At 49.4% G+C, this 27,329-nt stretch overlaps 3 protein-coding genes across 9 annotated transcripts; 1 reads left to right on the forward strand and 2 right to left on the reverse strand.

The window, feature by feature from the left end:
* Positions 1–689: 689 nt before the first annotated feature.
* Positions 690–5,384, reverse strand: htr3a (5-hydroxytryptamine (serotonin) receptor 3A). Its single transcript, XM_084683523.1, has 9 exons — positions 5,315–5,384; positions 4,993–5,156; positions 4,369–4,413; positions 4,079–4,188; positions 3,532–3,701; positions 3,210–3,370; positions 2,091–2,301; positions 1,204–1,437; positions 690–985 (listed from the first exon to the last, which is right to left on the reverse strand). Exons 1-9 carry the CDS (start codon positions 5,382–5,384, stop codon positions 690–692), a joined length of 1,461 nt encoding a protein of 486 aa, XP_084539649.1.
* A 1,225-nt stretch (positions 5,385–6,609) lies between these two features.
* On the reverse strand, positions 6,610–12,862 carry htr3b (5-hydroxytryptamine (serotonin) receptor 3B). The gene is made up of 9 exons (XM_084683522.1): positions 12,192–12,862; positions 11,461–11,624; positions 11,194–11,238; positions 10,659–10,768; positions 10,226–10,395; positions 9,811–9,968; positions 7,788–7,998; positions 7,498–7,707; positions 6,610–7,265 (listed from the first exon to the last, which is right to left on the reverse strand). The coding sequence occupies exons 1-9, from the start codon at positions 12,223–12,225 to the stop codon at positions 7,000–7,002; spliced, it is 1,368 nt and encodes a 455-aa protein (XP_084539648.1). The 5' UTR covers positions 12,226–12,862; the 3' UTR covers positions 6,610–6,999.
* Positions 12,863–12,869: 7 nt separating this feature from the next.
* On the forward strand, positions 12,870–27,186 carry usp28 (ubiquitin specific peptidase 28). 7 transcript variants are annotated; one of them, XM_084683514.1, is made up of 27 exons: positions 12,870–13,030; positions 13,627–13,665; positions 14,709–14,810; positions 14,987–15,110; positions 15,190–15,277; positions 15,373–15,535; positions 16,874–16,960; positions 17,166–17,303; positions 17,391–17,461; positions 17,552–17,628; positions 17,941–18,104; positions 18,188–18,315; positions 18,413–18,508; positions 19,028–19,210; positions 19,747–19,949; positions 20,185–20,255; positions 20,496–20,724; positions 21,071–21,364; positions 22,003–22,160; positions 23,759–24,052; positions 24,187–24,282; positions 24,360–24,538; positions 24,947–25,025; positions 25,570–25,646; positions 25,915–26,038; positions 26,132–26,327; positions 26,518–27,186. In XM_084683514.1, the coding sequence occupies exons 1-27, from the start codon at positions 12,983–12,985 to the stop codon at positions 26,691–26,693; spliced, it is 3,684 nt and encodes a 1,227-aa protein (XP_084539640.1). In that variant the 5' UTR covers positions 12,870–12,982; the 3' UTR covers positions 26,694–27,186. The 7 variants fall into 7 exon arrangements, with proteins under 7 accessions (XP_084539640.1, XP_084539639.1, XP_084539641.1 ...); XM_084683513.1 differs by having other exon boundaries at positions 12,871–13,030; positions 25,567–25,646; XM_084683515.1 differs by having other exon boundaries at positions 12,871–13,030; positions 17,941–18,089; positions 25,567–25,646.
* The last annotated feature ends 143 nt before the right edge of the window (positions 27,187–27,329 follow it).

The following is a 27,329-nucleotide window of genomic DNA, read 5'->3' on the forward strand; positions in this document are numbered from 1 at the left end:
CCCATATCCCTCTCCCTCTCTAACCCTAACCCATATCCCTCTCCCTCTCTAACCCTAACCCATATCTCCCTCTCTCTCCCTCTCTAACCCATATCTCTCTCCCTCTCCCTCTCTAACCCTAACCCATATCTCCCTCTCTCTCCCTCTCTCTCCCTCTCTCTCCCTCTCTAACCCTAACCCATATCTCCCTCTCTCTCCCTCTCTCTCCCTCTCTAACCCATATCTCTCTCCCTCTCCCTCTCTAACCCATATCTCTCTCTCTCTCTCTCTCCCTCTCCCTCTCTAACCAAACAGCACCAGTCAGACACAGTTCAGGCTCTAAGTTAACATTTTACATCGACAGCCAAATCCACCGTCCACAAGCTCCTCTTTAAACTCAGACGCTTCATCTCTGTACCTTTAATACGCACCCCAGCGCATCCCTCCTGCAACACCCTAACCTCTGCTCAATCCAGGGGCGTGGCTTTCATCATACACGGGTGGGACTTGGTTGGGACTTTTTGAAAACGGCGAATCTGCCCCCCCCCCTCCCCCACACACAATCTTTTTATGAAGAAAATGTCATTTAACGCCCAAAACTCTGCCCCCCACCCCCGTCTGAAAACAAACCCCCTAACCTCCACTCCCTCAGACCATCGTTAGTCATCAATATTAAATCCTTCCTGATGCACAGCGCCCCCTGCAGGTTGTCAGGCGTACTGCCAGACTGACCACAGGGTGCCCAGGGTGATGCTGTAGGCCAGCACCGCCAGCAGGTACACCCTGAACAGCAGAACGTCCAGGACGTACCCCACCTGGAGCCACTCCTTGGCAATGTCGCGGCACTCATCTCTCCTCTCCAGGAAGAGGCGTATGGAGCAGATCTCCTGCAGGATGTTCTCCATGACCGGTGGGGTGGGGTCCCTGGCAGGGGGCAGGCCCAGGGCCAGGCCCAGGCCTCGCTCGCCTCGCCCCCCCTGGGGGTGCTGGTGGTGGCTGCAGCGGGCTGTAGGTAACAGGGAGGGAAGGGTGAACGTTCCTAAAATGGTTCTCTCTGAAGGAGTGACCACCACACACACCCCCACCTTCACACCCTCTCCTCAGCCAGCCCCCCACCCTCAGCCCCCCCACACTTGCCCTGCTCTTATCTAACCTCCCACTTGTCCTCTATCCTTACCTCCATCTATCCACCTCCTCCTCTATGAGCTCCCTCCCTCCCTGTACCTGCACCAGTGCTGTTCTCCTTGTAGGTGTCCACTTGGGGCTCATGGGCCAGGATGGGACACAGCGTGTGTTTGCTGCGGACGCAGAAGAGCGAGGCGGCTCTCTCCAGCAGCAGACGGCGTAGCCAGGGAGGCACGTGGCGCTGCAGGTCCTGCTTGTGCACCAGACGCACAATCACAACTGTCTCTGTCAGGCTGATCACCAGCAGGGCCATGCACACCACAAAGTACACACCTGGAGGGGGAGGAGAGAGACACACACACACACACAGACAGACAGACAGGTGGAGAAACACAGACAGACAGACAGACAGGTGGAGAAACACAGACAGACAGACACACAGACAGACAGACAGGTGGAGAAACACAGACAGACAGACAGACAGACAGACAGACAGACAGACAGACAGACAGACAGGTGGAGAAACACAGACAGACAGACACACAGACAGACAGACAAACAGACAGACAGACAGACAGACAGACAGACAGACAGACACACAGACACACAGACAGACAGACAGACAGACAGACAGACAGACAGACAGACAGACAAACAGACAGGTGGAGAAACACAGACAGGAACACAAGTTCACACTAACGTCAACACAAAGACCTCTAAAGACCATTACAGACCATTGGGGGGTCAGATGGATAAGCGGTTAGAGAGTTGGGTTATTAATCAGAAGTCCCTGAAGGTTGGAGAATGTCCCTGTACTTAGTGTAAGTCGTTCTGGATAAGAGCGTCTGCTAAATGACTATATGTAAATGTGATCTACCGCACGGGGTTCCAAGCATAGCTCACCAGGAGATCCCCACTACTTCATCAGACACTGCCACACAATCATCCCTCTCCCCTGGCCCAAACCAGGGCGCTAGCCAACCCACCTATGAGGGGCGTCCCGATGGCCGTGGCGGGGAGCGTGTCAGACACGATGATGAGGAATACGGAGTAGCCCAGCAGCAGCGTGATCTTGAAGGAGACCCTCTCTCCGCTGTCAGGAGGAAGGTAGAACCCCACGATGTCCATGACCATGAGGAAGATGCTGGGCAGGAGCAGGTTCACCGTGTAGAACAGGGGCCTGCGCCGGATCACCACCTGCAGGATGGACACCAGCGTCAAGCAGGTCTCACCGACAGGCAAGCCAAGTGATGAGCATGACTCATCATCTATGATAGAGATAGTGTGTTTTTGTTGAGAATACCGGAAATGTGGGGAGGGAGAGAGAGGACATGACATGCAGTAAAGGCCCTGGGCTGGATTTGTGACCGAGGCCTCGGCCTACGTGATGCGCGAGTTAGTCTGGTGAGCCACCGGGGCATGAGCGCCATGATTAAGTCATGTGACAGGAAACACGGACAATGAAAAAGAGATGATGTCCGCCTCGTCTTTGTTGGATTATTCAATGCGTCTTTCGGAGAAAAGTAGAAATTTCTCTGACCTTTGAGGTCTTGGAGGTATTCTGTTTCATGCAGGTGTCCAAGATACTGTTATCCACCTGCTCCACCCTGTCGGAAATAACGAGGCCTCGAGAGAGGGAGCGGGGGGGTCAAGGAGAACACCTTTTTATCCTCCACCCCCCATCATCCTACACTCTCATTGGAAGTGTTTTCAAAACAACACTGCGCTCCAAGAAATTTGTGTCGATATCTGGCAACTCTGAAACCAGAAGGCTCATTTGAATGGCATGTAAATATTAGCTAAAAGACTTGACTCTCAAAGCTTTTTAATACAGAGACTAAGTATTTGTAGTGGTCATTAATATTCTTGGGGCATAGTGGTTCAGTCAGGCTACTGATGTCTTTGTCAGCTATGTAAATTAATAATTTGCAACGGCCTGTCTTTGCTAAATATCCAAAGACAGTGAAAAAGCATGTCGTATTTGTACATCTTGTTTGTACGTCGCTTTGAATAAAAGCGTGTGCTAAACGACTGAAAAGTACAAAAATTAGGCCTTTGTTTTGAAAAGCCCACAACAGTATGAGCAGCTTTGGACACGCACTCACATTGAACTTCATCTCTGCGTAGTAGTCGGAGTTGTCCAGGCTGAAGGACTTGTACTTGGACAGAACGTGGAGAAGCTCCCACTCTCCCTGGTTCATGAAGAGACTCTTGTCCTCCTTCAAGTTCTCCGGGCTCCTCATCAGGGTGATGTTGATGTCGTTGACTACAGGAGAGGAGATGGAAGACAACAGATGCCAGTCAACACATCTGCTCACAAACAGAGGTTTTCAGCTGGCATTCAAGCTGTGGTTAGGGTTAAGGTCAGGGTTAGTTTTCTTGTGTTTTTTTTTTTTTACCACCACAAATAAAACGTGGTGTTCTTACTCGTGTGGAGCCAGCTCTGGAAGGTCAGACTGCAGTTCTGGAGGTCGAAGGGGAAGTTGTAGATGTTCAGCGTACAGGCGGTCACCACCTGGATGGGCTTGTAGTTCCTCACCAGGCCGTTGTGCCCCACATACACGTAGGGAATGTCTGGAGACTTGCCCACATCCACACTGCAGGACACACCATCAAACACCGTCACTACGCTAGCTACTGTCAGGAAATAACAACAAATCGCAACTAATGTCAAACAAAAAAAAAAAGGATTGAAAAACGATTTGAATCATCACTAACAAAAGCTAAAATCGTAATCACGGTAAATCATCAAATGACAGGAAATAGATAAATAATGGTCATTTGGGAGTTTGTGGATTGAAGGATTAGTCGGTTGAAATGTATAACTGACAGTGAAGCTCACTGCCCACGTTGTAACGTGGACATCTGTCTGAGGAGCGCTCCAGTGTCCTGAGGGTTCATCAGAACCCTGGGGCTTGGGATCAAGAGACAACACAGGTACTGTAATAAACAGGTCAATCCCAGTAATCCTCACAACTCGTTGATGAGGATGTCAGGCACCCAGAGGTTGGCGGTGGGGATGGACACCTGCTTCACCTCGTCAAAGTCTTCCGGGTTCCACACCAGGAATTCATCAATCCATTCCTGACACAGTTGGGTAACAAATAACACCTGGTTCATAGGCGATATCAGGATGATTAGATTGTCATACTTTATATTGTAGATAACAAATCAAAGTGTGATTTTTTTTTTTTTATCCGTAGATTGTATCTTGGCTGTTATTTACCTACCTGTCATATACAAGTGGTCTTGTTATAGTCTTACCTGTCTGTACCATATATATGTTGTTAGAACCTGGTTCTTCTCATCCTGGTATAAAAGGAGATTATGGTCAGGGTTCGACAGCATCTTTCACAATCCCTACAGTAACTGTGTCGGGGACATGACTAACACATTAAGATGTAACACCGTACAACAACTGTTTATCTAACTGTTTCTGGAATAATTTGTATTATTTATCAAACTGTGAACACATGGTGTAAATTAGCAGTAAATTATGAGCATTTATACAACAACATACACCTCTCAGAGACTCAGAGGAACCTTCTCTAGATGGATCCTATTTCTAGGGAAATGTGAGTTTGACTGGATTTCTGTTTGGAATAATAAGAGGTAGAATAATAAGGCTACAGACAGTGATAGCAGGCTCCTATACACGATTGTTGTCATATTAGACAAGAAATATTCTGATGATTTGTCGCTTACATTTAAATGGTTAGAGGTTTATACAACTTAATATTTGATGAAGTTACGGTCACTTTCGTTGGTGGCTGTAAATGCTGTTCAGAAAGTCACCACCAGTTTATCATTAAGTAGAAAGCAATACAGTAAGATGGGAAGCGATGCCATTAATTTTGCAAAACTATTTGACAGTAAACTATTGCTTACCACATTAAGGATGGAATACACCATGAGGTCTATGGCCACCATGGTGGACTGACGCCAATCACGCACCGGTCGCACGCCCTTCTTGTACCCCGCGCTCAGGAACTCGGAGAGACGCACCAAGGTGGCATTGGCAAACCGTCCGGTGTTATTTCCCAGTTTCTTTACTATAAAAGTTTAAGTAAATTGCATCAAATGTGTCATTTACCGGTTGGATACTCCGTATACATCTAGATTCCAACCGCTGTGAACTTATTTGACAAACAATAAATACCACAAAATTATTCCTGACATCAGAACTCGCAACAAATGTTCAGTGGCATACCTGTCCCCGCTCGCGCGCCTCCTAGTATCACTAGTAAACCGAGAGTTGCCCATAGTGCTGAACATCTCATTCTGCTCCTAAATTCAAATCTGGCGTTGAAACTTGGTTCTTTGGGATACAGCCGTACACTGGCGCCGCCCGAAACCAATTTTCTTGTCTTTCCACTGTGACAACCGTTGACTGTAACATCAGTTAGTTTAAGTGGTGCTTGCTGGATACAGTATCATGCCTCTTAATGATATCACAAGGGAAGGGTGCGTCCGCCGTCCGCACTTTGCTTGTTTTCTAGCAGAGAGGTCAAGCTCATGTCGATCTGCACTCTGACTAACTGAATTACAGACATTTGAAACCGAGCAGAAGGTGTTTTGGGGCCTCAATTCTGTATCATGTCAATCTTAATGCCTCACAGTTTGGAAAATATGTTATGAAATCTGCAACAAAATCGAATTTATCTGAAGAAAAAAAACAACCCTCTAGCTGATTAACTGCACAGAGGTACAGGCTTGTTGTAGACGATGGATATTTGATTTAAAAAAAAAATGTAGTTATGTGGATGGATAACAGGCCCATATAACATATTATCATTGAGATCTTTATCACATCTCTCCACGTTGGCATAATATTATAGCGGCAGCGGCACCACCCTTGCTGAGTCACGTGAACCCACCTGTGAGCTGGGCATATGCTGTTTAATTAAGCTACATGTAATGTAGCAGCAGCCTTACACACAGCCTACTGCACCCTTCAAGTGTCTATTAATTCGTAAATGCAAGTAAACAGCTATACAGTTAATAGGAAGGAATAGCAGTTGCCAGGCAGTTTTATCAAAATGTGTTCCACTGGTATGAATTGTTTAAAATACATGTAATATGTGAATAAATATCTTATATAACGTTATTTCTTTCATGGTGAGTTACATTAGGGTCTTGGTAAAGTTAATGTGAGTCTGTATTGTCAATATCTTATAAACTCTTATATAGCCTAGTTCCCTAGGAGTGTCACACTAGTTCAAATAGATTTTATTCATAGTCAACCAATAGGGAATAGAGCTAAATGCAATGCTCTTTGAATGCTCTTTATTGATTTTTGTAAGTTTTTCAGGGAGCAAAAGGATTGACGTAAACGGCTAATTATACCATCACACTGATGTGAGGGAAAATATGCCCAGGGAACTAGCTCTATGTTCGATACGACTTCTCAGCTCAAGAAATGTATCAAACGGAATACAAATGTCACCAAATGTCAGTCTGGCATTGAATTCCTCAAATGTAAGAATTCACAAGTGTATTGCCATGAGGGTTGGGAGTTTACAAGTTTATTTTCCATCTTAGAAGATGTACAAATACAGTCAAGTGCCTTCCAATTCCCTCACACTCTCCAAACCCTTGTCAGCATCATCCACCTCATCGCAGTGACCCTAGTCTGTTCTCTGGACAGGGATGTGTATCGCTCGCTGGGAGAGCATTTGACTGCTGATCAAGAGGACACAGGTTCAAATCTCCCTGTGCACATTGCCTTGGACATAAAAGCCTGCTAAATACATACATGTTAACACACTGACAGCAATGTAGAAACCAGAGTCAAATTCCTTGTGCGTATTTGGCCAATAAACCAGATTCAGATTCTAAACGACCACATATTTGTTAATAAATATTTATGATAATTCTACTAATGACCCTAACCCCTCAGACAGAGCTCCAGCTGGCCCAGAGCAGCAGCAGGGTCACCGTGTAGAGCGTCAGGACCAGCAGGTACACACGGAACAGGATCAGGTCCACCTTGGAGCAGAGGGCCAGCCAGTCAGCCTGGGCAGAGTCGTCGGTGTCTCCCTGGAGGAGGTGCAGCCGCAGGGAGGTGACCTCCTGGAGGAGTCTCTCCAGGCGGGGAGGAGTTTCAGGGGCTTCGCTGAGGGAGAACAGGTCTTCCTCTGGGACCAGGTCAAACTCAAACCCTGGGTCAGAAAACATGTTGTTTTTGGGTGTATTTTTAAATGCGTTATTCGATAGAGACAATTGAAGGTAGACAGAAAGGCAGGGGAGAGAGAGAGAGAAAAGGAGAGATAGAGGGGAACAATGGAAGAACTCCTTGAGGCTCATGGATTAACAGATATATTCCGACACCGACATCTGCTGTAGTGATCCTGAGGAGAGTCTGTTTGTCTATCCCCCAAATCCAAAGCGTACCCTCACTCTGGTCTTCGTCGTCCAGGGTTTTGAGGGAGGTGAAGGTGCTCTCCAGGAAGCTCTGGCTGGACGAGCCGTACTTGTCCAGCAGGCAGGCGGACACAGACATCTCCTTCACCTCCTTCTGGCTGTGGTGGAGCAGCTTCACCACCAGGATGGACTTGGCCAGACTGAGGACCAGCAAGGCCATGCACACGGCAAAGAACACACCTGGGGACGACAGAAGGTGCACGTCACACGCCTCGTCACACGCCCCTGGGTCACAGGTTCGAATTTCCCCCTGTACGTACTTATGAGGGGTGTTTTGAGGGTGGTGGCTGGCAGCTCATCCATGAGGTTCACCCTGAACACGGTGTATCCTAGGAGGATGCTGGTCTTGAAGGTGATGCGCGTGCCGCTGTCAGGAGGCAGGTAGAAGCTGATGACATCCACCACCATTAGGAAGATGCTAGGGATGAGAAGACCCACCACGTACAGTAGGGGGCGCCGGCGGACTAACACCTGCGTGGGAGACAGGAAGGAGGGGTCCTAATACCTTAAGGTTTTTTGATATACATTTACATTTACATTTAGTCATTTAGCAGACGCTCTTATCCAGAGCGACTTACAGTAGGTACAGGGACATTCCCCCCGAGGCAAGTAGGGTGAAGTGCCTTGCCTAAGGACACAACGTCATTTGGCATAGCCGGGAATCGATCTAGCAACCTTCCGATTACTAGCCCGGTTCCCTCACCGCTCAGCCATCTGACTCCCATATACCTTTTTTTGCGTTTTTCATGCTCTGTTGTGAGGTGTGACAGGACAAGGAGGGAGGGGGTATGCAGCGAGGGTCATAAACAGCTCCTACTTAGAGGCCAAATATACACTGGGGACTATATTGTTTTGAGGTAATTTCTTTACTGCTACCTTGAGATAACATCGATCTCTGATTGATTCATTTAGTTTTCATTGTAGCGTTTTTCTCTTTCAGTTGCGAACTTTGATCTTCCTGCCTGAGAGACATGCAAACAATATAATTTTCTCAAACCAGATCTCGGCTGAACCGATGCATATCGATTGCAATGTTTTCAGTAGAGCCTCTAAAACTCTAAAACCCTCTTCCAACAAACAACCCTCTGTCGTAAACACTCTCTGTGCCAACCCGTATAGCATAAAGGTGACCTAATGAGCCATGCCTGGCTCGTCACAGAACACCTATCTCTGAGCTGAATATACGGCTGAGAGCCCTATCTCTTCTATCTCGCAGACCTCTTTCTCTCCCCCACCTGCAATGGGCTAAAGGCCCATTTTCACCAGGCAGCAACAAGACAGCCATTGATCAGGTCAGTCTCATTACCCGGTGCCTCTCTCTTTATCCCGCCATCCCTCTCTCTCTCTCCCTCCTCCCCTCCTCAGCATGCTAGACAGTCTCATTAGGCTGTGTCTCTCTCTTTATCCCTCCAACCCTCTCTCTCCCTCCCTCAGCATGCTAGACAACGACTATGCTTCATCTATTAGCATTAGCTCGCTAACCCCGATCCATGAGGCTGGGGCCAATCACTTCAATTCCCTCACAGCATGGCGAGAAGCGAGCCAGGGAAGAGGACGGCTAAATCGCCTCGTCGATATTCAATCGAAGCCGGTTGTCATAGTGCAGTTACAGTCTCGCCGTGGGGAGAAAGGCCATCTGGGTGTTGTCTGTTTTCGGGGTTAGCTGGTAAATCCATGGGTTTAAATTCTATTTCTCACAGTGAAGATGCAGTGTACTGTCTGAGACGGTTTCACCTGGACGAGGTCAACTACCCTCAACCAAGAATGTAAAAGACATTGAGCAGATGTAATCAGTCTTCATAGCCTACTGTTGACGTAGCTTTAGTCCCCATGTGATCCATATAAATGATGAGGCATTATCCACTTCACATGGTAGCTAATTTAGGGGTTAGTTACGGCAGTAACTTCAACTTTGTCCCAGTTATAGCATTGTGACCTACTTTCCGCCAGGATCCTGACGCTGTACTGAACTCTCTATAAACTGATAACATTGTGGACATAGAGGAGATATTACTATAGCATTTCAGTGTTATTTTTGGTTAACCATACATTCAGTAGCAAGCTAGCCAATCGAGTGGTTATTGTTGCACTGTAGTATTCTGTTTTGTGGTAGCTGAGATGTGTGAAGTAAATACAGGCCTTCCCTTGACTCTGACTACCGAAACACAGTTTGAACTACGCAGATCTTCAACTCGACCTTCTGCATGCGCTATTTGTACGTCGGTTTGGACACAAAAAAATTGGAAGAGTAAAAGTGAACAGCTGGCGGAGGTTCGCACGCACGTTAAACTGTATGTGAGCGTAGTCCCGGCCGTCCAGGCGTAGCTGCCAGTAGCGCGAGGGCAGGGAGAGGAGGTCCCACTCTCCATCGTTCATGAAGCCTCTCTTGTCCTTGGCTACTGTCTCTGCACTCCTCCACAGCGCCAGGTCCACCTCGCTCACTGGGAACACGGGGGGAGAGAGGGGGGGGGGGGCAGAGTTTACAGGGCTGTCACTCAATAAGGCCAGGGGCAATACTAATACGATTGTCATTGGTGTTGTCACTTTTGTTATGAGGTGATAATGTGATTGTGTCGTTGATACTGCGGATGACGTGATTTTTGTTGTGATTGTTGTGATTGTTGTGATTGTTGTGATTGTTGTGATTGTTGTGATTGTTGTGATTGTTGTGATTGTTGTTGTCCCAGTCGAGTCTGACCTGAGTGAAGCCAGCTCCTGAAGGTGAGGCTGCAGTTCTGCTTGTCGAAGGGGAACGCGTACAGCTCCAGCGCGCACGCCGACACCACCTGGATGGGCATGTAGTTCTTCACCGTCCCAGAGGAGTTCACGTAGACATAAGGGATGGCCGGAGACTTCCCTGCATCCACACTGGAGAAAGACAGGAGGCAGGGAACGACACGATCTGACCTCATGCATCACACGCACCCTCCCCTCTCTCAGGCAAAGAGACAGAACACACACCATCCCCTCTCTCAGGCAAAGAGACAGATGTTAAATGTTTCCTATTTAACTTAGGGGGGTGGTTTTGACGAATCTGACAAGAGGTTATGTGACGAAACGCGAGGAAGAATGTTTCTCATCTGTGTGATATTGGATATTTAAATGGGGTGTGTGAACAGCATCTGGGTTACAATTCGCTGATGATGATGTCGGGGACCCAGATGGCATCAGAGGAGAGGGAGATCTCGGTGATGCCATCAAACTCTTCTGGATCCCAGACGAGAAATTCGTCCGTCCAGATCTGACAGACACAGGAAAAAAACATGTTCCTGTTTACAAAAAACACAAACATGAGAAGTACTATTGTAGCATACTATAGTTCCGTACTATTGTACTGGACTGCGCACAGTAAAAGTCTAGACATGTACTGTATCCACATCCAACCTGACTGAATCTTTCTGTAAAAAGGACAAACAGCAAAATGGACAGTTTCTATTCAGAGGTGGTTACCAAACAGACTCATATCCGGACACCACGACCGTCTCAATCATAATCAGGCTCCTGATTACATTTCCATTGAGCTTTTCTACATCCTACAATGCCTTTTTCCACCCGTAATGATTGTAAGCGTTGTTATTCCTTGGGGTTGTCATGGCGATGAAGAGGATGCCCATCTTGTGGAGGAAGCTTATGGAAACATAGATTCAGTGTGAAGAAGATGCCAACCTGACGATACCAGATGCTTGTGGTGACCCTCTGTGTGTGTCCGTCCTGTTAGAAAGGCACAGTTTGTTCCAGGATCTTTAAGTAATAGCTTTTATATCCTTTGTTATCAGTGTGATTAGACATGGTATCAGTAAATTACACTACTGATACATTGATAATGGAGTTTACAATGCCTGTGCTGATAATGTAGTCAAAAGGTTTGATAATCACTACAATCATATTCATATCATGAACTACTCCTATCTTCTTCATTCAGTTGTGTTTTACCACATCCAGAAGGGACTGCAGGAGGAAGTCTATGTAGATGAGAGTGGGACTGGTCCAGTTCTGCACAGGCCGCACGCCTCTGTCATAGTTGCGTAACAAGGTTCTGGTGAGCTGGTTCAGGGCTGATCTCTTGGGCTTCTCAGGAACCATGACAACCGAGGAAGCTGCAGAGACAGGTGCATCAGAAGCATTGAAAATCAAAATGGAAGAAATGTTTTACATTCGCCTGCACCTCAGATGTGTACAGAGCCATTATAGATGGCTTATGACCACATTATAAAATAAATGATGAAACATCAATGAAATAAATGAAAATGCATTATTTAGCCTAATATAAATATAACATTGAAGTAGGCCTATAGGAATTTACAAGAAAAGTTATGATAAGATGGTTTATTTTAATTATGTCTAAATTAACGTTAGTTGGAATTAGTTAAAGGCAACAGACAGTTTCAAATGAACAATGTAATTTTTACCCACACAATGTAGGGATAATTAGCCTAAGCTAGTAAAAAAAAAACAAGCATGTTTAGCACTTTTATTAGCGCCTTAAGATTTGTCGAATCTTTCCTGCAAATATATAGACTACGACTTGACGGATTTACAATGTAAGGCAGTGTTAATGAACACGTTGTAGGCAATCTCATTTGCATTCATATTTCATCTCAATAAAACAAAACAGTTTTTCCCTGACATTTGCATTTGATCGTAATAATAATAACGGATGTTACCTGAGGTGAACAGCAGTAACCACAGCAGAGTCATCTCTGGTGTTCTGGTAAACAGGCAAATATCCCAGAATATCTTTTAAATTGGACCCAATTCTCTTCTTTGAAAAGCTATTATATCCGAATCTAAGAATATCTGTTCGTGTAGATAATAGGTTGTGTTTTCCGGCGGGGGCCAGATGTACAACTTTGTTTATCCCGGTTGCCACCAGAAATGGACTACTGTGCAAAGTTTGGTTGCTCTCTGCATTGATTTTCCATTAGCCCGCTCTGGTAAGGTGATATTTGAAAAGGGTTAGAGAACATCCATCTCTAGGGAGACTTTTTTTTCAAACTTGAAAACATAGTTCATTGGAAGGCATAAGAAACACCTCACATACATTACTAAAATACTGTCATTATCCTAATACATATTTTAGCGCTTAGAAAGATTGGCTGGTAATCTAAATATAGGCTAACTGAATCTGAATAGGCTGAGACAAAAACACTTGAGCCACATTCGCAGCATTCATCACTAGTTAGTATTCTCAGGTGTTTCTAATATCGAACTTTGGGGACTTGAATAATGTATTTGACCCTAGGATATCTGCTGCTACATTTCTGTTCCGTCCCTGAGTCCGAGTGGTCTGCGTTACTGGACCGCGCACGTCAATTGCGCGCTCCCGGTTTTTCTTTGACATGCGAAGAAGCGCAGGCTCTCCTGGTTCGTGTGTGGGTGTTTGACAGATGGACTAAGTCTGACTCGGGACTAGAGGAACTAAGGAAAAACATCAAGATTTTCGGCCTCTGCTGCCATGAGAATCGAACAGCAGATTGAACATGGAGAGAACTCAACGAATTCGGTGAGCTCAGAACTAGAGTGCAACAAGTTAATGTATGATCTAACCTTGCACGTGAAAGTCAACAGCAACTAACCAAAAACACTCTTACTTCTTACAACTATTTTAGTGATAAGGAGAAAATACAAAATGTAGTTTGATGTAGGCGGTGTTCGACGTTCATTCACAGTTGGTAACGACTAATAATAGCCTACTTAAATACCCGAAGGCCCATTTTACACAGCCGTCATGTCGCCTGTATCTGTGTTTTGTTCCACTAACCAGGTCATACTGGACCAACCATCAATACAGTAATTATGTCATGTTTAAGTCCCCAAATTATAGGCTATGGCCGTGTTACCTTTGCTTTAATGAATGAAAAAGGGATACAAAAGACTTTACAGCGAGTGGAGCTTGCCAAACAGCCTGACTTTACATCAAGAATATAAACGAAGTTGTAAACATTGCAGTAGATGTCTGTTCTTCATCCACACTCCCAGCAATCCCCAGACTTCTCCAACAAGGAATGACCTCCACCTGCCACCTGAGTTTTTGTTCACAACCAAGAGATGTTTGGTGTGTGTGTGTGTGTGTGTGTGTCTGTTTTCTGGTCCTGTTAGAAACACCCACTGCTCGTGTCAGTCAAGCCCCAGAGGCAGGTGAGTGGAACGATAACAGAAGCGCTGCTATCCATGTCAAGGGCCCAAAATAGAGACTGACTGAGAGAGAGAGAGATCATACACAACCCAGCTCTCCATATAAGTCTGCCTCCTCCCAGCTCGCTGTGTGTGTGTGTGTGTGTGTGTGCGCAGGGAGAGGGGGGGTCGTCTGGTAGTCTTCACACAGTTACTCTGACATTTACAGCTGCTAGTGCGTAGAGGAAACTTGATATAGCCCCCCCAGCTGGTCTATATTCATCTAGCTGTGTAGGGCTGGGCTAGCATGTCTGGCTGGCTGCATGACACGCTGGATTTAGGCTGACTGAACATGGTTTACCTTTAGACGAGTCACTGAAGACTAAGGTGGCAGGGTTGTCTTGGTCATACATGCACACATGCAGATCAGTCATACAATCACAGCCTGAGGTTGAGGCAAACAAATTTGAGGCAAAAATTGTATCTGCATTATAATGTACTTAATTATTGGTCAGCTTGTTTGCTCATTGTTAATGTTAACTCACATAAACAAATGGTCTGTCATATTTGTTCCCTATGGATAATGTAGTGTAACATGCCTTTCTCAGTTTGTAACAAACATCTGTAAACGGTAAAGATCTCTGTGAGGGCTTCCTGTTATTGGTCGATTAAAATAGGCGAAAAGGCAAGCAATCTAAGTGTAGGGTTAATAAGAGAGCAATAACTAAGGGGTAACAACCTGTTCTGGTTATAAAAAATCAAGTTTCTAACTTCACCGGAAGTTCTAGACCTGACCTGGCCGTGGTAGTTACTCAGGTTACCTCTCTTTACAATGTGTGCTTACTGTGGCACTGATGGACACTTTGTCCTCTTTGATTGCTCAAATACATTTAGCCATGAAAGCAAACTGTTTGGCTCCTGTGGTGTTGTTAAACGTGTGATAAGTAAAACGGATGTGTTGGGCGGCCGCAGAAATATTTAAGCAATGCAAGTGGGCCGCAAAGTGGGAAAGGTCGGGAATGTCTGGTCTAAAACATTGAGTTGACTTTGTGTCTGTGTTCTAACAGCCCGTCTCTCCTGGTTCTTCCCCCAAGAGCCAGATGCTGATCAACCAGCTCAGAGAGATCACTGGGATACAGGATGCCCAGGTCCTCCACACAGCCCTGAGCGTGAGTAGCACTCTCTTCACCCCCAGACCCCCTGCCCCTGCAGGAGGTAACCCTCCCAGACCCCCTGCCCCTGCAGGAGGTAACCCTCCCAGACCCCCTGCCCCTGCAGGAGGTAACCCTCCCAGACCCCCTGCCCCTGCAGGAGGTAACCCTCCCTGTGTGTGTGTCCTCTCCAGGCCAGCCAGGGGGACATCAGCCGTGCCGTGGGACTTCTAACTGCTCAGTCTGCAGGGGAGGACCAGGAAGCCAGGGAGCTCACTGCCGCTGACGCCCACCAGGAGGCCTGGGACGACAGGAAAGGTAGGATTCCTCTGGGGGAGGAGGGTGGAGGAGGGGAGGGAGGGAGGCGTGGGTGTTGATGGTCCATCCTTGTCTGCAGCTCCCCCTAAAGATGACCTCCAGACCGCCATAGAACTGAGCCTGCAGCAGTCCCAGGAGGAACAGGAGGAGGAGAGGGAGCTCACCAGGTACGTACCAGTCAGGCCTCACCAGGTACGCTCTGGTCAGACCCTGGTGAGCGTGAAGGTGAGTTCCCGTGTCACTGAGTCGTGCTGTGTCCCAGGGCTCTGGAGGCGAGTGCGGAGGACAGCGCTGCCCGGGTGAAGAGGAAGAGGTGCGAGGCCCAGGGAGAGAGCTGCAGTCCAGCAGACTGGGTCCGTGTGGAGGGCTGGCCCGTGGGGCTCCGCAACATAGGCAACACCTGCTGGTTCAGCGCTGTCATCCAGGTGAGCTGGCCTGCGCCTGGAACACCTGGCTGGCTCAGGCCTTTTCTGCTTCTGTGTTTGGGGATTGGGACAGTTAGAGAGACGGGAAAGCCACCAGTTTGTGTGTTGTAGCTTTCTCTTCAACTCTGAGAACGTTGTAACTCAACAAATACAAATAGTTTACTGAAACCGAGTTAGGAAAGGACTTGAGGACCATACTCAGAAGATGGAGAGACTCTAAGCTGGACAAGTGTCTTGTAAACCCCCAGAGGAAGTTCCCTGATTGAAAAGTTGAGAGGTATATTGTTTTTGCTTCGGCCTGCAAATGATATCGGACACATCTTGTCGAGGAAATATGACCTCTGCTTTTTATACACTGACTAATTAGCTTGAGCATGTGACGACCACATTATACTCTCAGACACCCTTCAAAAACCTTTTTTAGAAATCTGGTGGCACGAGAAAGCACACATTACCTCAAGAATAAATTACAACAATACACTTGTCGGTTTGTGTCCAACTGCAGGAATCTTAGACTTCCAAAACCCTGCCTGTGTTCTCCGCTTGGCTTCTCAACCAGAGCAAACATTTCTGAGGATCACGTTTCAACTTGTTGTCGCTAACCAACCTTTAGTGTGCAAACGAAGTTATCTGGACCGTCAGGAAGCCTGGGGAAGATGAGGCGTGGGCTTTTCTTTCCCAACGCAAAAAGCTTCTCGCTTTCTCCTAATTCTATTAAGAGTCCATTCCAGACTGAATTTAGCCCAACCTATCAGGTAGCTCCACTGAAACTCAAGCCTTCATTGATATTGATAGACTGCGAGGGGGTAATTAAATAGCACAGTGTTGTGATGATAGAGAGAGCGATGAAGTCTGCAGCCAGGCTGGAATGAGTTTATGTCGCTAGATTAGACCCTCGTTTAGGAGGCCTCGTTCGTCTTGATTTGGTTCAGATATGCCCCGATATCGATTAGGAGCTCAAAAAACCCCAAGGAAATATCATTAGAAGATAGGACTAATTACGTGAGTGGGAGAAGTCTGGAATGCTAAAGGTCGTGAGGTTGAACTTTCTGCTTTGTGAAACACTGATGATGTTTTGGTATCTGATTGAGACTAAGTGGCCATGTTTGGAAGGCAGCTCATGTTTCTGCGGTGTATCTTAGATCACTCTACAGTTAAATGTGAGATAAGGTATTGTTTCATTTCCTGGAGAACATGAAATATGATATCGTCCTTGGAATTAGTAGGTGAATATGTCTATATGGTTTGTAAATGACTTTGTCTGTACATAAGGCATAGAAGTCTTTATCTGTACACAGTTACCCAGGCCAGCGTAACACAAGTGTGTTTGTGTTTCAGTCCCTGTTCCACCTCCCAGTGTTCCGCCGGCTGGTTCTGAACTACTGTCTGACAGAACGCCTGCTGGAGAAATGCAAGAGCAACTCTGTAAGTGGAACACAGGAGACGTGGGTATGAGTGTGTGTGTGTGTGTGTGTGTGCTGTCACCTGATGGGTGTGTGTGTGTGTGTGCGTGTGCTGTCACCTGATGGGTGTGTGTGTGTGTGTGTGCTGTCACCTGATGGGTGTGTGTGTGTGTGTGTGTGTGTGTGTGTGTGTGTGTGCTGTCACCTGATGGGTGTGTGTGTGACAGGACAAGAGGAACGTAGCCTTCATGCAGGAGCTGCGCTGCCTTTTCGCCCTCCTGCTGGGCTCGTCACGCAGGTTCATAGATCCCTCCGCCGCCGTCGACCTGCTCAGAGAGGCCTTCAGATCCAGCGAGGCCCAGCAGGTACACACACACACACACTCTCTCACACACACACACACTCACACACACACACTCTGTCTCCTGTAACTTGTCTCCTGGACGTTCCAGGATGTGAGTGAGTTCACACACAAGTTGCTGGACTGGCTGGAGGATGCCTTTCAGCTGGCTGCCAACGGGAAGTAAGTCCAGCTTCCACATGGCTTCAGAAAGCGGCTCATGTCGTGTTTGTTATGTTGATGTTCTGTTCTGACATGATATCTTGTGTGCAGGAACCCTGAGGATAAGGAGGAGAACCCCATGGTTCAGCTGTTCTACGGGACGTTTGTAGCAGAGAGAACCCTCGATGGTGAGCAGCAATAACATGGTATTTTTCATTGATGTAAGATTTCGAATTTAATCACAAATTAGATCACAACTCTTCCTCTTCTGAACAACAATTTGGTAACAGAGTTATTAATGCAATATGCACCTATTTCAAAGATCAAATTGAGTAACAATTTTAATAAAGAAACCAGTCAACGTATTAGTCCCTAATATATGGATTTCACATGAGAGAAATATGATTTTTGTGCGTCTGGAAATAATCCAGGGTTTATTACACACGGGACGAAGCAACCTACACTGCGCTCAGTTGTCCTATGTGCATTTGAATATTTAGGTAAAACCTTGTCCAATATTGAGCAGTTTGGTCAGTACCCCCTGCAAGTGAATGGTTTCAACAACCTGGATGAGTGTCTGGAAGGTGCCATGGTGGAGGGGGAGATCGAAGCTCTGCACTCGGATCAAACCATTACATCTGGCAGGGAGGTGAGCAACTTCCAGGTAAAAAGAATTACAATAAATAAATAAAAATCTACGTTTCAGAGTGTTAAAAAATAAACAGATGTGATGTTTCTCTGTTGCAGAGATGGTTCTCAAAGCTACCACCTGTCCTGACCTTTGAACTATCCAGGTTTGAGTTCAACACCCAGCTCGGTCGCCCTGAGAAGATCCACAAGAAGCTGGAGTTCCCTCAGATCATTTACATGGACAGGTGCAGAACATGGGTCCACATCACCTCAGCTCTGTTGACTGCCGATGTGGTCGATTTGACCAGGTGTTTTTCCCTCTGCTGGATGTGTGTTGAGCAGATATCTTCACAAGAACGTCCAACAGACCCACGACAGACGAGGAGAAGTGAGGAGACTGAAGGAGCAACTCACCGTCCTGCAGCAGAAACTGGAGTGGTGAGTTTACTCTCTCTCTCTTTCTGTCTCACTGTTCTTCTCTCTCTCTCTCTCTCTCTCTCTCTCTCTCTCTCTCTCTCTCTCTCTCTCTCTCTCTCTCTCTCTCTCTCTCTCTCTCTCTCTCTCTCTCTCTCTCTCTCTCTCTGTCTCTCTCTCTCTCTCTGTTGCTCTCTCTCTCTCTCTCTCTGTTGCTCTCTCTCTCTCTCTCTCTATCTCTCTTTCTCCCTGTTCCTCTCTCTCTCTCTCTCTCTCTCTCTCTCTCTCTATCTCTCTCTTTCTACCTGTTCCTCTCTCTCTCTCTCTCTCTCTCTCTCTCTCTCTCTCTCTCTCTCTCTCTCTCTCTATCTCTCTCTCTCTCTCTCTCTCTCTCTCTCTCTCTCTCTCTCTCTCTCTCTCTCTCTCTCTCTCTCTGTTGCTCTCTCTCTCTCTCTCCCTCAGTCTCTACTTTTAGTTGTGTGACATATTGTTTTGGTAATATCCAGTTCCAGTGTGGCCTCACCGTGTGTAACCTTTCTCCAGCTATAAGAACTATGGCTCTGGTCCTGCCAAGTACCCCCTAGCCGACATGCTCCAGTACATGCTGGAGTTTGCCACCACCAAGCCCACCAGCTTGTCCCCAGCTGAGGATGTGAGGCAGGCCTCCTCCTCCTCCCCCACGCCCCCGGGCCCCCCACACCCGGACCCCCATCCTGACGACAGCACGTAAGCACCCCCACCCTTGGCGCTTTTAATTCAAGCTTTTCGGTTTATTCTCGAGTTGTCGTCGTCAGGGCTGTTTCACTCGTGTGTGTGTGAAGCCGTCCTGTTGAACACGTCCTGCCTTCCTGCATCTCAGTGGTCCAGACGCTGAATTGAGAAGCTTCCGGTTTCTGCTGCTTGCTCAATCAAGTGCTTTTCTTGTGTTTGGAGTGCTTACTCAACCTCCGGGTCAGACCCTTCAGAGTAAACATGCTGCGCTGTATTCCTGCTGTGTGTGTGACCCATGAACACGCTCCTGAGAAGGGAGAGATTCACCCTGTGAAGCAGCTTCAGCACAGCTCTGGCCTCCTGACGTCAGTCCTCGCCGTCAGGAGTGGCCAGAGTGAATAGAAGTTTTTAGAAAAGCTCACAAAAGGTTGTGAAAGCGTCGCAGTGCCTTGTTAGCATTATTGTATTATGTAATTACAGTACTCTCATTGAAATGATGGAAGAGATTGATGACTGATCGATACATTTTGATCCTGCCGGCATCTCTCCAGCCGCCCTGACCCCGGGGCGCCCGGGTGGTCGGACCCCTCGTCGTGCCAGCAGAGGACCCCCATCTACAAGCCCTTCACCCAGTGCAGGCCCCCCATGGACGTGCCCCCTCACCCCGCCCCCCACAGCGTGTCGGAGGAGGAGCTGCGCTCCGTCAAGGCCTGCCTCCTTCGCTGGAGGAGCGAGGTGGAGAACAGCATGAACGGTGATCTGAAGCCCTCTGAACCGACCACATCATTCATCTCTATCATCATCTTCTTCCAGTGAAGCTTGGCTGCATGACACTAGCAGTTACCATGTTATGTCTAGAAAGTCTGAGTGTGTGTGTGTGTGTTTGTGTGTACTTGCCGCAGGTGCACTGAATAGATCTGTGTGTGTCTCAACATGCATGTCTGCGTGTGTGTGTGTGTGTGTCTCACTCTGTGTGTGTGTGTTCTCAGAACTAAAGGCCAGCATCGACAGGGTCAGTCAAGCGCTGGAGGGCATGTACTGTGATAACAGCCTCTGTCAGGTAGGATCCTCGCCTCTCGTCTAATCCTGTCCATCACACTGATCCCCCCCCACACACACACACACACACACTTCCCCTCCCTCACACACACCTCCCCCCCACACACACTCCTCCAACCCCCCTCTTATCATCCGTATTTGTTATCATGTAGTTATTGTGTAGTTATTGTGTAGTTATTGTGTAGTTATCGTGTACATGTGGTTATCATGTGGTTATCATGGGTGGTTGTGCCGCTTGCAGGTGCCATACCGGCTCCACGCCGTGCTGGTGCACGAGGGCCAGGCGTCGGCCGGACACTACTGGGCGTACATCTACGACCACGCCGGCCAGCGCTGGATGAAGTACAACGACGTCCTGGTGAGCGAGGCGTCCTGGGAGGAGCTGGTGAGGGACTCCTATGGAGGAATGACCAACGCCAGCGCCTACTGCCTCATGTACATCGACGGCAGGATGCCCAGCCTCATCTCAGGTAGCCGCGCCCTGCGTACGCATCCCTCCGTCTTGGTGCACGGAGGGACTCGTTTACGGGAGGTTTCACGTGGGTAGAGATGCACTGTAGGGTGTGTAGCTTGGTCCAAGGAAGGGGATATCAGAAAATGTATGGACTGTCGGGAACGTTCGTACATTTGCTAACTATTCCTTGACATTTATATATAACGACCGGTCATCATAGTAACGTACAACATACAGACCAGTGGCTGGATTCTCAGATGCCCTCAGTGACATCCTCCTGAGAGCTGTTTAGGTGATGTTACTCGACGTCAGTTTGATCCAAATCGTTGTGAGTGTTTATCCTGTCACTTCCTCTCCCTCAGAGGACACGGATGATGAGACGGGTCAGGCCCTGCAGGGGCTGGACTCCCTGACGCCCGCGCTGCGGCGCTACGTCCACGAGGACAACCGCTGCTTCCAGCGGGAGCTCCAGGACTGGGAGGAGCAGTGCTGCCAGCAGCCTATCACGCGGGAGGAGGGGGGCGTGGTCACCCCGCCCACATCCTCCAGACCCACAAGCCCCGCCCCTGCGACAACAGGGCCTCTGGGGGCGGAGCCAGAACAGAGCCCGGTGACAGAGGAGGAAAGGGCGGTGGAGCCAGTGGAGGAACATGAAGGTTTGTCATGAACTTTGAGGATGTATTTGAGGGAGGGAGGGAGGGAGGCAGGGAGGCAGGGAGGGAGGGAGGGAGGCAGGGAGGGAGGGAGGGAGGGAGGCAGGGAGGGAGGGAAGGAGGGAGGGAGGGAGGGAGGGAGGGAGGGAGGGAGGGAGGGAGGGAGGGAGGGAGGGAGGGAGGGAGGGAGGGAGGGAGGGAGGCAGGGAGGGAGGGAGGGAGGGAGGGAGGGAGGGAGGGAGGGAGGGAGGGAGGGAGGGAGGGAGGGAGGGGGGAGGCGAGGACATGCAGCAATGCCCCAGGCCGGATTTGAACCCAGGCCGCTATGGTAAGGCTTTAGCCTGGATTTTAGACATCACAGATCTGGTTGGTGAGGGTCAAAGTTCATGTGGAGTTACACTAACACAGCTAAATCTTTAAAAGGAAATGTATCACTCTGGGATTTTTGTACCAACTTATAACATCAATCAACCCCTCCACAGACCGAAAACAAACTTGTTTATGTATCCTCCCTGTACGCCCTAACAGTTGGCCTTCTATATTTACAATTTTGTATGTGTGCATTACTGAAGATAAAAGCATCTGTTAAATGATGAAATTGTGGTGTTGATGAGCTGTTTCTGCCGGCACTCGTCCACAAGACCCCCCCCTGCCTGCTGCTGGGCCCCCCGACCAGACCCCCAGCCCTGGGAGCGACCTGTCTGCTGCAGGGCCCCCCGGCCAGACCCCCAGCCCTGGGAGCGACCTGTCTGCTGCTGGGCCCCCTGGGGCCTCCGAGGAGGAGGAGGCACACAGCCAGGTGTGTGTGAAGAGGGGGGTCTGTGTGGGTGCATGTGTGCGTGTGTGTGTCTGTGTGTACGTGTGTCTGCCTGTGTGTGTGTGTGTGTGGGTGTGTGTGTCTGCCTGTGTGTTTGTGTATGTGTGTCTGCCTGTCTGTGTGTGTGGGTGTGTGTGGGTGCATTTTTGTTCAGAGTGGAGAGGGGCTGTTAGGTATATAGGTCACAGACAATCTAGGCCGTGTGTTCTATATACACAAGTGTAGCTTGTTAGTCCTACTGCAGGGTGCTGCTGTCAAGATGCTGCAGATGTGTTTTCAGCATAATGACAGCCTGACTCACTGGTATTAGTAGGTGTGGCCTAATAGACGAACAAACCCCCATGATGTGTGGCTGGGTGTGTGTGTTTGTCCTTGTGTGTGTTTGTCCTTGTGTGTCCCTGACCTGGGTTGGAACTCAGTCCTCCTGTATCCACGTGTTGGGAGGTTATGTTCGTGTTTTCACCTCATTTGTTATTGTGCGCTTGTTATGTATGTGAATGTAGTCGAGTTCCCTCCTCCCTCCCTCCTTCCAACCTCCCTCCCTCCTTCCACCCTCCCTCCCTCCACCCTCCTTCCACCCTCCCTCCCTCCCTCCCTCCCTCCACCCTCCTCCCTCCCTCCCTCCCTCCCTCCCTCCCTCCCTCCCTCCCTCCCTCCCTCCCTCCCTCCCTCCCTCCCTCCCTCCCTCCCTCCCTCCCTCCCTCCCTCCCTCCCTCCCTCCCTCCCTCCCTCCTCCCTCCCTCCCTCCTCCCTCCCTCCCTCCCTCCCTCCCTCCCTCCCTCCCTCCCGTCTGAAGGGCACTGAGTTCTGCCTGCCATCTTTACATTCCCGGTGCTCAGGTGGCAGATATGGGGGTGGGGTAGTTTAGCTCCCTAGGGGTGGGAGTGGGGGCAGGAGGATACTTTAGCTGTCAGAGTGGGGGGAGGGGGGGTCTAAGGGTCACTAACAGACCCAGTGTCTGGTCAGAGAGTTCAAGGAGTGTTGAACTACCCTGTTCCTCCCCTCCCCCCTAGGGAGACAGAGAGAGACCTGCGCAAGGCTGGAGTCTCTGCTCTGACCAGGAAGGGTCTGCTCTGACCAGGAAGGGTCTGCTCTGACCAGGAAGGGTCTGCTCTGGTCTGGGAAGGTTCTCAGGCTGTTTCTGGGAAGGATTGAAAAACGTTAATGTGCTGTCTGACCCTGTGTGTGTGTGTGTGTGTGTGTGTGTGCATGACACCTAACTGTAACATGGCGATTAACTGGAGGATTCGGACTGTAGTGTGGTTGTTGAAAGTGGGTCGTACAATGTTACGTTGATGACATAAGCTTATATAAGCGTTGTATTTGAGTACTTTGTCCTGTTTTCGTGGCAGAGGGCATGCGCCTGTGAGTGGTGTCTCTGATGGACCTGAGAAAGCTGCTTCCTCATTACTGGGGATCCTGTGCCCTCTAGTGGCCAAGTATGGTAGTGGTCCTGAATCTACCACCACTGACTTGATCACTGACACTGCAGAGAAGGCGTAACCTAAACCCTAACCCAAACGTTATCATCAATATCATTTTAAAATGATTCTAAATCCCCCCTTCCCTCCCTCCCCCAGCCTCCCCCTCCAGAGATGACTTCCACAGCAGACACTCGCCCCCTTTCCCCCCCCTCCTCCTCCTCCCCCTCGTCCCCCACCCCCCAGACAGAGCCCCAGGCCAGCGAGGTTGAGGCGGGCGCCCCGGGGCCTGACTCTGGGGGTGAGGCAGGCGAGGCAGGCGAGGCGGGCGAGGCAGGTGAGGCAGTCCCGGGCAGGCAGAGGCAGACGTCAGAGAGCTCCGTGTCAGAGGTGGAGATCCCCAACGTGGGCCGGATCCTGGTGAGGGCAGACGCAGACGGATACAACGAGGAGGTGAGGAGGGGGAGAAAGGGGGAGAGGGGGAGGGGGGGAGTGGCTGCTGTTGATTGGCTGCTGTTGATTGGCTGCTGTTGATTGGCTGCTGTTGATTGGCTGCTGTTGATTGTTGTGTGTTGTGATGTGTGCAGATGATGCTGACCCCAGCCATGCAGGGAGTCATCATGGCCATCGCTAAGGCCCGCCAGGCCTTCGACCATGACGGCCCCGAGGCCGGCCTCATCAAGGTGGGGCTCAGAGCATCACACCCCACCTTCAGAGAGACGTGTCCAGGTGTCTCCCTGACCTCCCCTCCCCCCTCCAGGCCTTCCACGAGGAGTACTCCCGCCTGCTGGAGCTGTCCCAGACAGAGGCCTCACCCCAGGAGGACCCACGCCTGCAGCACATCCTGGTCTACCTGTTCCAGAACCAGGCCCCCAACCGCGTGGTGGAGCGCACCCTGCTGGAGCAGTTCACCGACCGCAACCTCAGCTTCGACGACAGGTCGGCACAAAACTAAAAAATTGTGGGGGACACGTGTCCCCCACATTCATCTGTCCTGTCTCTGACTTGGTATTTCCTCAAAAACACACATACGATAACCTTCATTCTTTATGATTATTCTCTCCTGTCTCCTGTCTCCTGTCTCCTCTCCTGTCTCCTCTCCTGTCTCCTGTCTCCTGTCTCCTGTCTCCTCTCCTGTCTCCTGTCTCCTGTCTCCTCTCCTGTCTCCTGTCTCCTGTCTCCTCTCCTGTCTCCTGTCTCCTGTCTCCTCTCCTGTCTCCTGTCTCCTCTCCTGTCTCCTGTCTCCTGTCTCCTCTCTCCTGTCTCCTGTCTCCTCTCCTGTCTCCTGTCTCCTGTCTCCTGTCTCCTGTCTCCTCTCCTGTCTCCTGTCTCCTCTCCTGTCTCCAGGGCGATCAGCATCATGAGGGAGGCCCGCTCCAAGCTGCGCCTTATCAAGCCTGAGGACATGGACATGGACGAGTACATGGTACGTTCTGCCTCCACCCTCCTCCACCCTCCTCTCTGCCAACCTCCAACTCTCCACCCTTCCACCCTCCGCTCTGCCCACCTCCACCCTCCTCTCTGCCCACCTCCACCCTCCTCTCTGCCCACCTCCACCCTCCTCTCTGCCCACCTCCAACCCTCCACCCTTCCACCCTCCGCTCTGCCCACCTCCACCCTTCCTTCCCTCCAAACCCCACCCTACCAACCCCAGAATGTCTCCAGGCCCTCATATTTCCCCTCATCATTAAAGTTACGTTAAAGTGTCCTTTTGCGCCACGTAATCTGTATTTACCACATTAGTGTACCAATCTGAATGTGTCATTAGCACATAGTACAGTACACAGACAGGCCCTGAACACCTGATGTTAACACTTGTAATAACGGTTATAATAATGTTAGACCTGCCTGTCTGTGTCTGTCTGTCTTTGTGTCTGTCTGCCGGTGTTCCTGTGTGTCTGTCTCACTGTCTGCCTGTCTCACTGTGTGTCTGTCTCACTGTGTGCCTGTCTCTCTCTCTCTCTCAGCAGTGGCATGATGACTACAGCCTCTTCAGGACTGTGTGTGCCTACCTGCTGACCGGCCTGGAACACTACCAGCATGGGAAGTAGGTGTTGTCATGACAACTCGTCTGTGCCCTACGTGACCAGCCTTGCTCGTTCGTGTGTGTTTACACTGAATGGGAATGTGTGTGTGTGCGTAGGTGCGTGAACAATGTGGCGTCTGAATGTGTGTGTGTGTGGGGGGGAGGGTGACCTTCTCGCATAATAAATCAAGCAAGGGTCTGTGTGAGTGAGTGTGTACCTCTGTCCATAAGCATGTGTGTGTGTGTGTGTGTGATGATCTGCTCTCACCTGGTCGTCATGGTTCCCCAGGCCGCGGGAGGCGCTGAGCTACCTGTGCCACGCCCACCAGAGCAACGGCGCCCTGCTGGGGAGAGGAGAGAGGAGGGGCGTGGACCAGACCCTCATCGCTCTCTACCGGAGGAAGTGCCTCAAAGTCAGCTGTTCTCTTGTCACCGATGACAAACCAGTTGGTCTGCTCCATCTTCCTCAAGACTGACATTGTGACTCTCCTCTCTCCCCCCCCCAGGAGGTGAATGATACTGCAGCGGTGATGTTCAAGGCCGCGGAGGCAGAGGGTGTGGAGGAGGGCGTGGCCATCATAAACGAGGCAGTGATTCCCTGCATGCACCTGATGAGCCGAGATGCGCTGGAGCAGGACGACCTGGTCACCATGGAGACCATACGCAACCAGTGGTGCTCCTACCTGGGCCAGGACCTTGACGGTGAGGGTCACCTGGCTGTGTGTGTGTGTGAGGGTCACCTGGCTGTGTGTGTGTGTGTGAGGGTCACCTGGCTGTGTGTGTGTGTGTGAGGGTCACCTGGCTGTGTGTGTGTGTGTGTGAGGGTCACCTGGTTGTGTGTGTGTGTGTTCTAGACAGAAAGTCTAAATCCCCCCCCCCCCCCCCCACCCAGACTCCCTGCAGGAGAAACTGGGAGAGTTTCTCCCCAGAGTTCTGGACTCTTCGGCAGAGACGGTGGTGTTGAAGGACCCTCCCACAGTCCGGTCCAGCGCCCCTCATGACCTCTGCAGCCGGCTGGCCGCAGTCATGGAGTCCATCCACAACGGCACCGCTGTGAGCGTCAAGTAAGGCTTCCCTCTGCCCCGTGAGGTCAGCACGGTCAAAGGTCAAGCAGGAGCTGAAACACCACACCCAGGCCTGACACCGGATATGTGCCACACACTTCAACTCATAGTGAAGTTAGTTTTTTATATATATATAACTTTTAAAACGTGCTTTCGCTATATATTCTTTTTTTTTTAAGACAAAATCGTTGCTATACTGAATATGAGTGTCTTGAGGCAAAGCTGAAAGGCAAGCGGTGTTTCATGAATGTGCGTAAAGGTTTTTAAAGGCAGCGTGTAAAAACTCAGACAGGTTATTCTTCAAGCTGCACAAGTGAAATAAATAGTATTTTTATAGTCTTTTAGGATTGCAGTGGAAGACAGGGTCTTGGAGGCTTGGAAACAAAGCTTCGCTAAACCTCCCTGTTCGTGTTTCTTTCAATGATTTGTACGTTTCACTCCTACTGTGTTTCCACTTCTTGCAATCTGTGTTGAAGCTCAATAAACTTTTAAATGTTCTTCTCTGCCTTTCTTCATTTCTTGCTTTGCTGTCATTTGCATTTTTCAGCTTTCTTATTTCCAGCTATAAAATTCTAACATTTTAATAAAGTTAGTAGTCAGAAAAGTATTAAGAGTGTCTGCAAAGCTTTGTAGCGGATGT

This window comes from Hypomesus nipponensis, chromosome 20 (assembly GCF_054491055.1).
Source record: "Hypomesus nipponensis isolate SF chromosome 20, ASM5449105v1, whole genome shotgun sequence".
Classification (NCBI taxonomy): Eukaryota; Metazoa; Chordata; class Actinopteri; order Osmeriformes; family Osmeridae; genus Hypomesus; species Hypomesus nipponensis.

What these genes read in the sequence shown, in the direction of transcription:
- htr3a (XM_084683523.1), bottom strand. Translation starts at nt 5,384, where the DNA reads ATGAGATGTTCAGCACTATGGGCAACTCTCGGTTTACTAGTGATACTA. An exon ending in CATATATATGGTACAGACAG is followed by an intron (nt 4,189 to 4,368) that starts GTAAGACTATAA and finishes CAACTGTGTCAG; the next exon opens with GAATGGATTGATGAATTCCT. An exon ending in CCAGAGCTGGCTCCACACGA is followed by an intron (nt 3,371 to 3,531) that starts GTAAGAACACCA and finishes CCTCTCCTGTAG; the next exon opens with TCAACGACATCAACATCACC.
- usp28 (XM_084683513.1), top strand. Translation starts at nt 12,983, where the DNA reads ATGAGAATCGAACAGCAGATTGAACATGGAGAGAACTCAACGAATTCG. An exon ending in AGAAATGCAAGAGCAACTCT is followed by an intron (nt 16,961 to 17,165) that starts GTAAGTGGAACA and finishes TGTGTGTGACAG; the next exon opens with GACAAGAGGAACGTAGCCTT. An exon ending in CCTGGGCCAGGACCTTGACG is followed by an intron (nt 26,328 to 26,517) that starts GTGAGGGTCACC and finishes CCCCCCACCCAG; the next exon opens with ACTCCCTGCAGGAGAAACTG.
- htr3b (XM_084683522.1), bottom strand. Translation starts at nt 12,225, where the DNA reads ATGACTCTGCTGTGGTTACTGCTGTTCACCTCAG. An exon ending in GTTACTGCTGTTCACCTCAG is followed by an intron (nt 11,625 to 12,191) that starts GTAACATCCGTT and finishes CTGTCTCTGCAG; the next exon opens with CTTCCTCGGTTGTCATGGTT. An exon ending in CAGGAGCTGGCTTCACTCAG is followed by an intron (nt 9,969 to 10,225) that starts GTCAGACTCGAC and finishes CCGTGTTCCCAG; the next exon opens with TGAGCGAGGTGGACCTGGCG.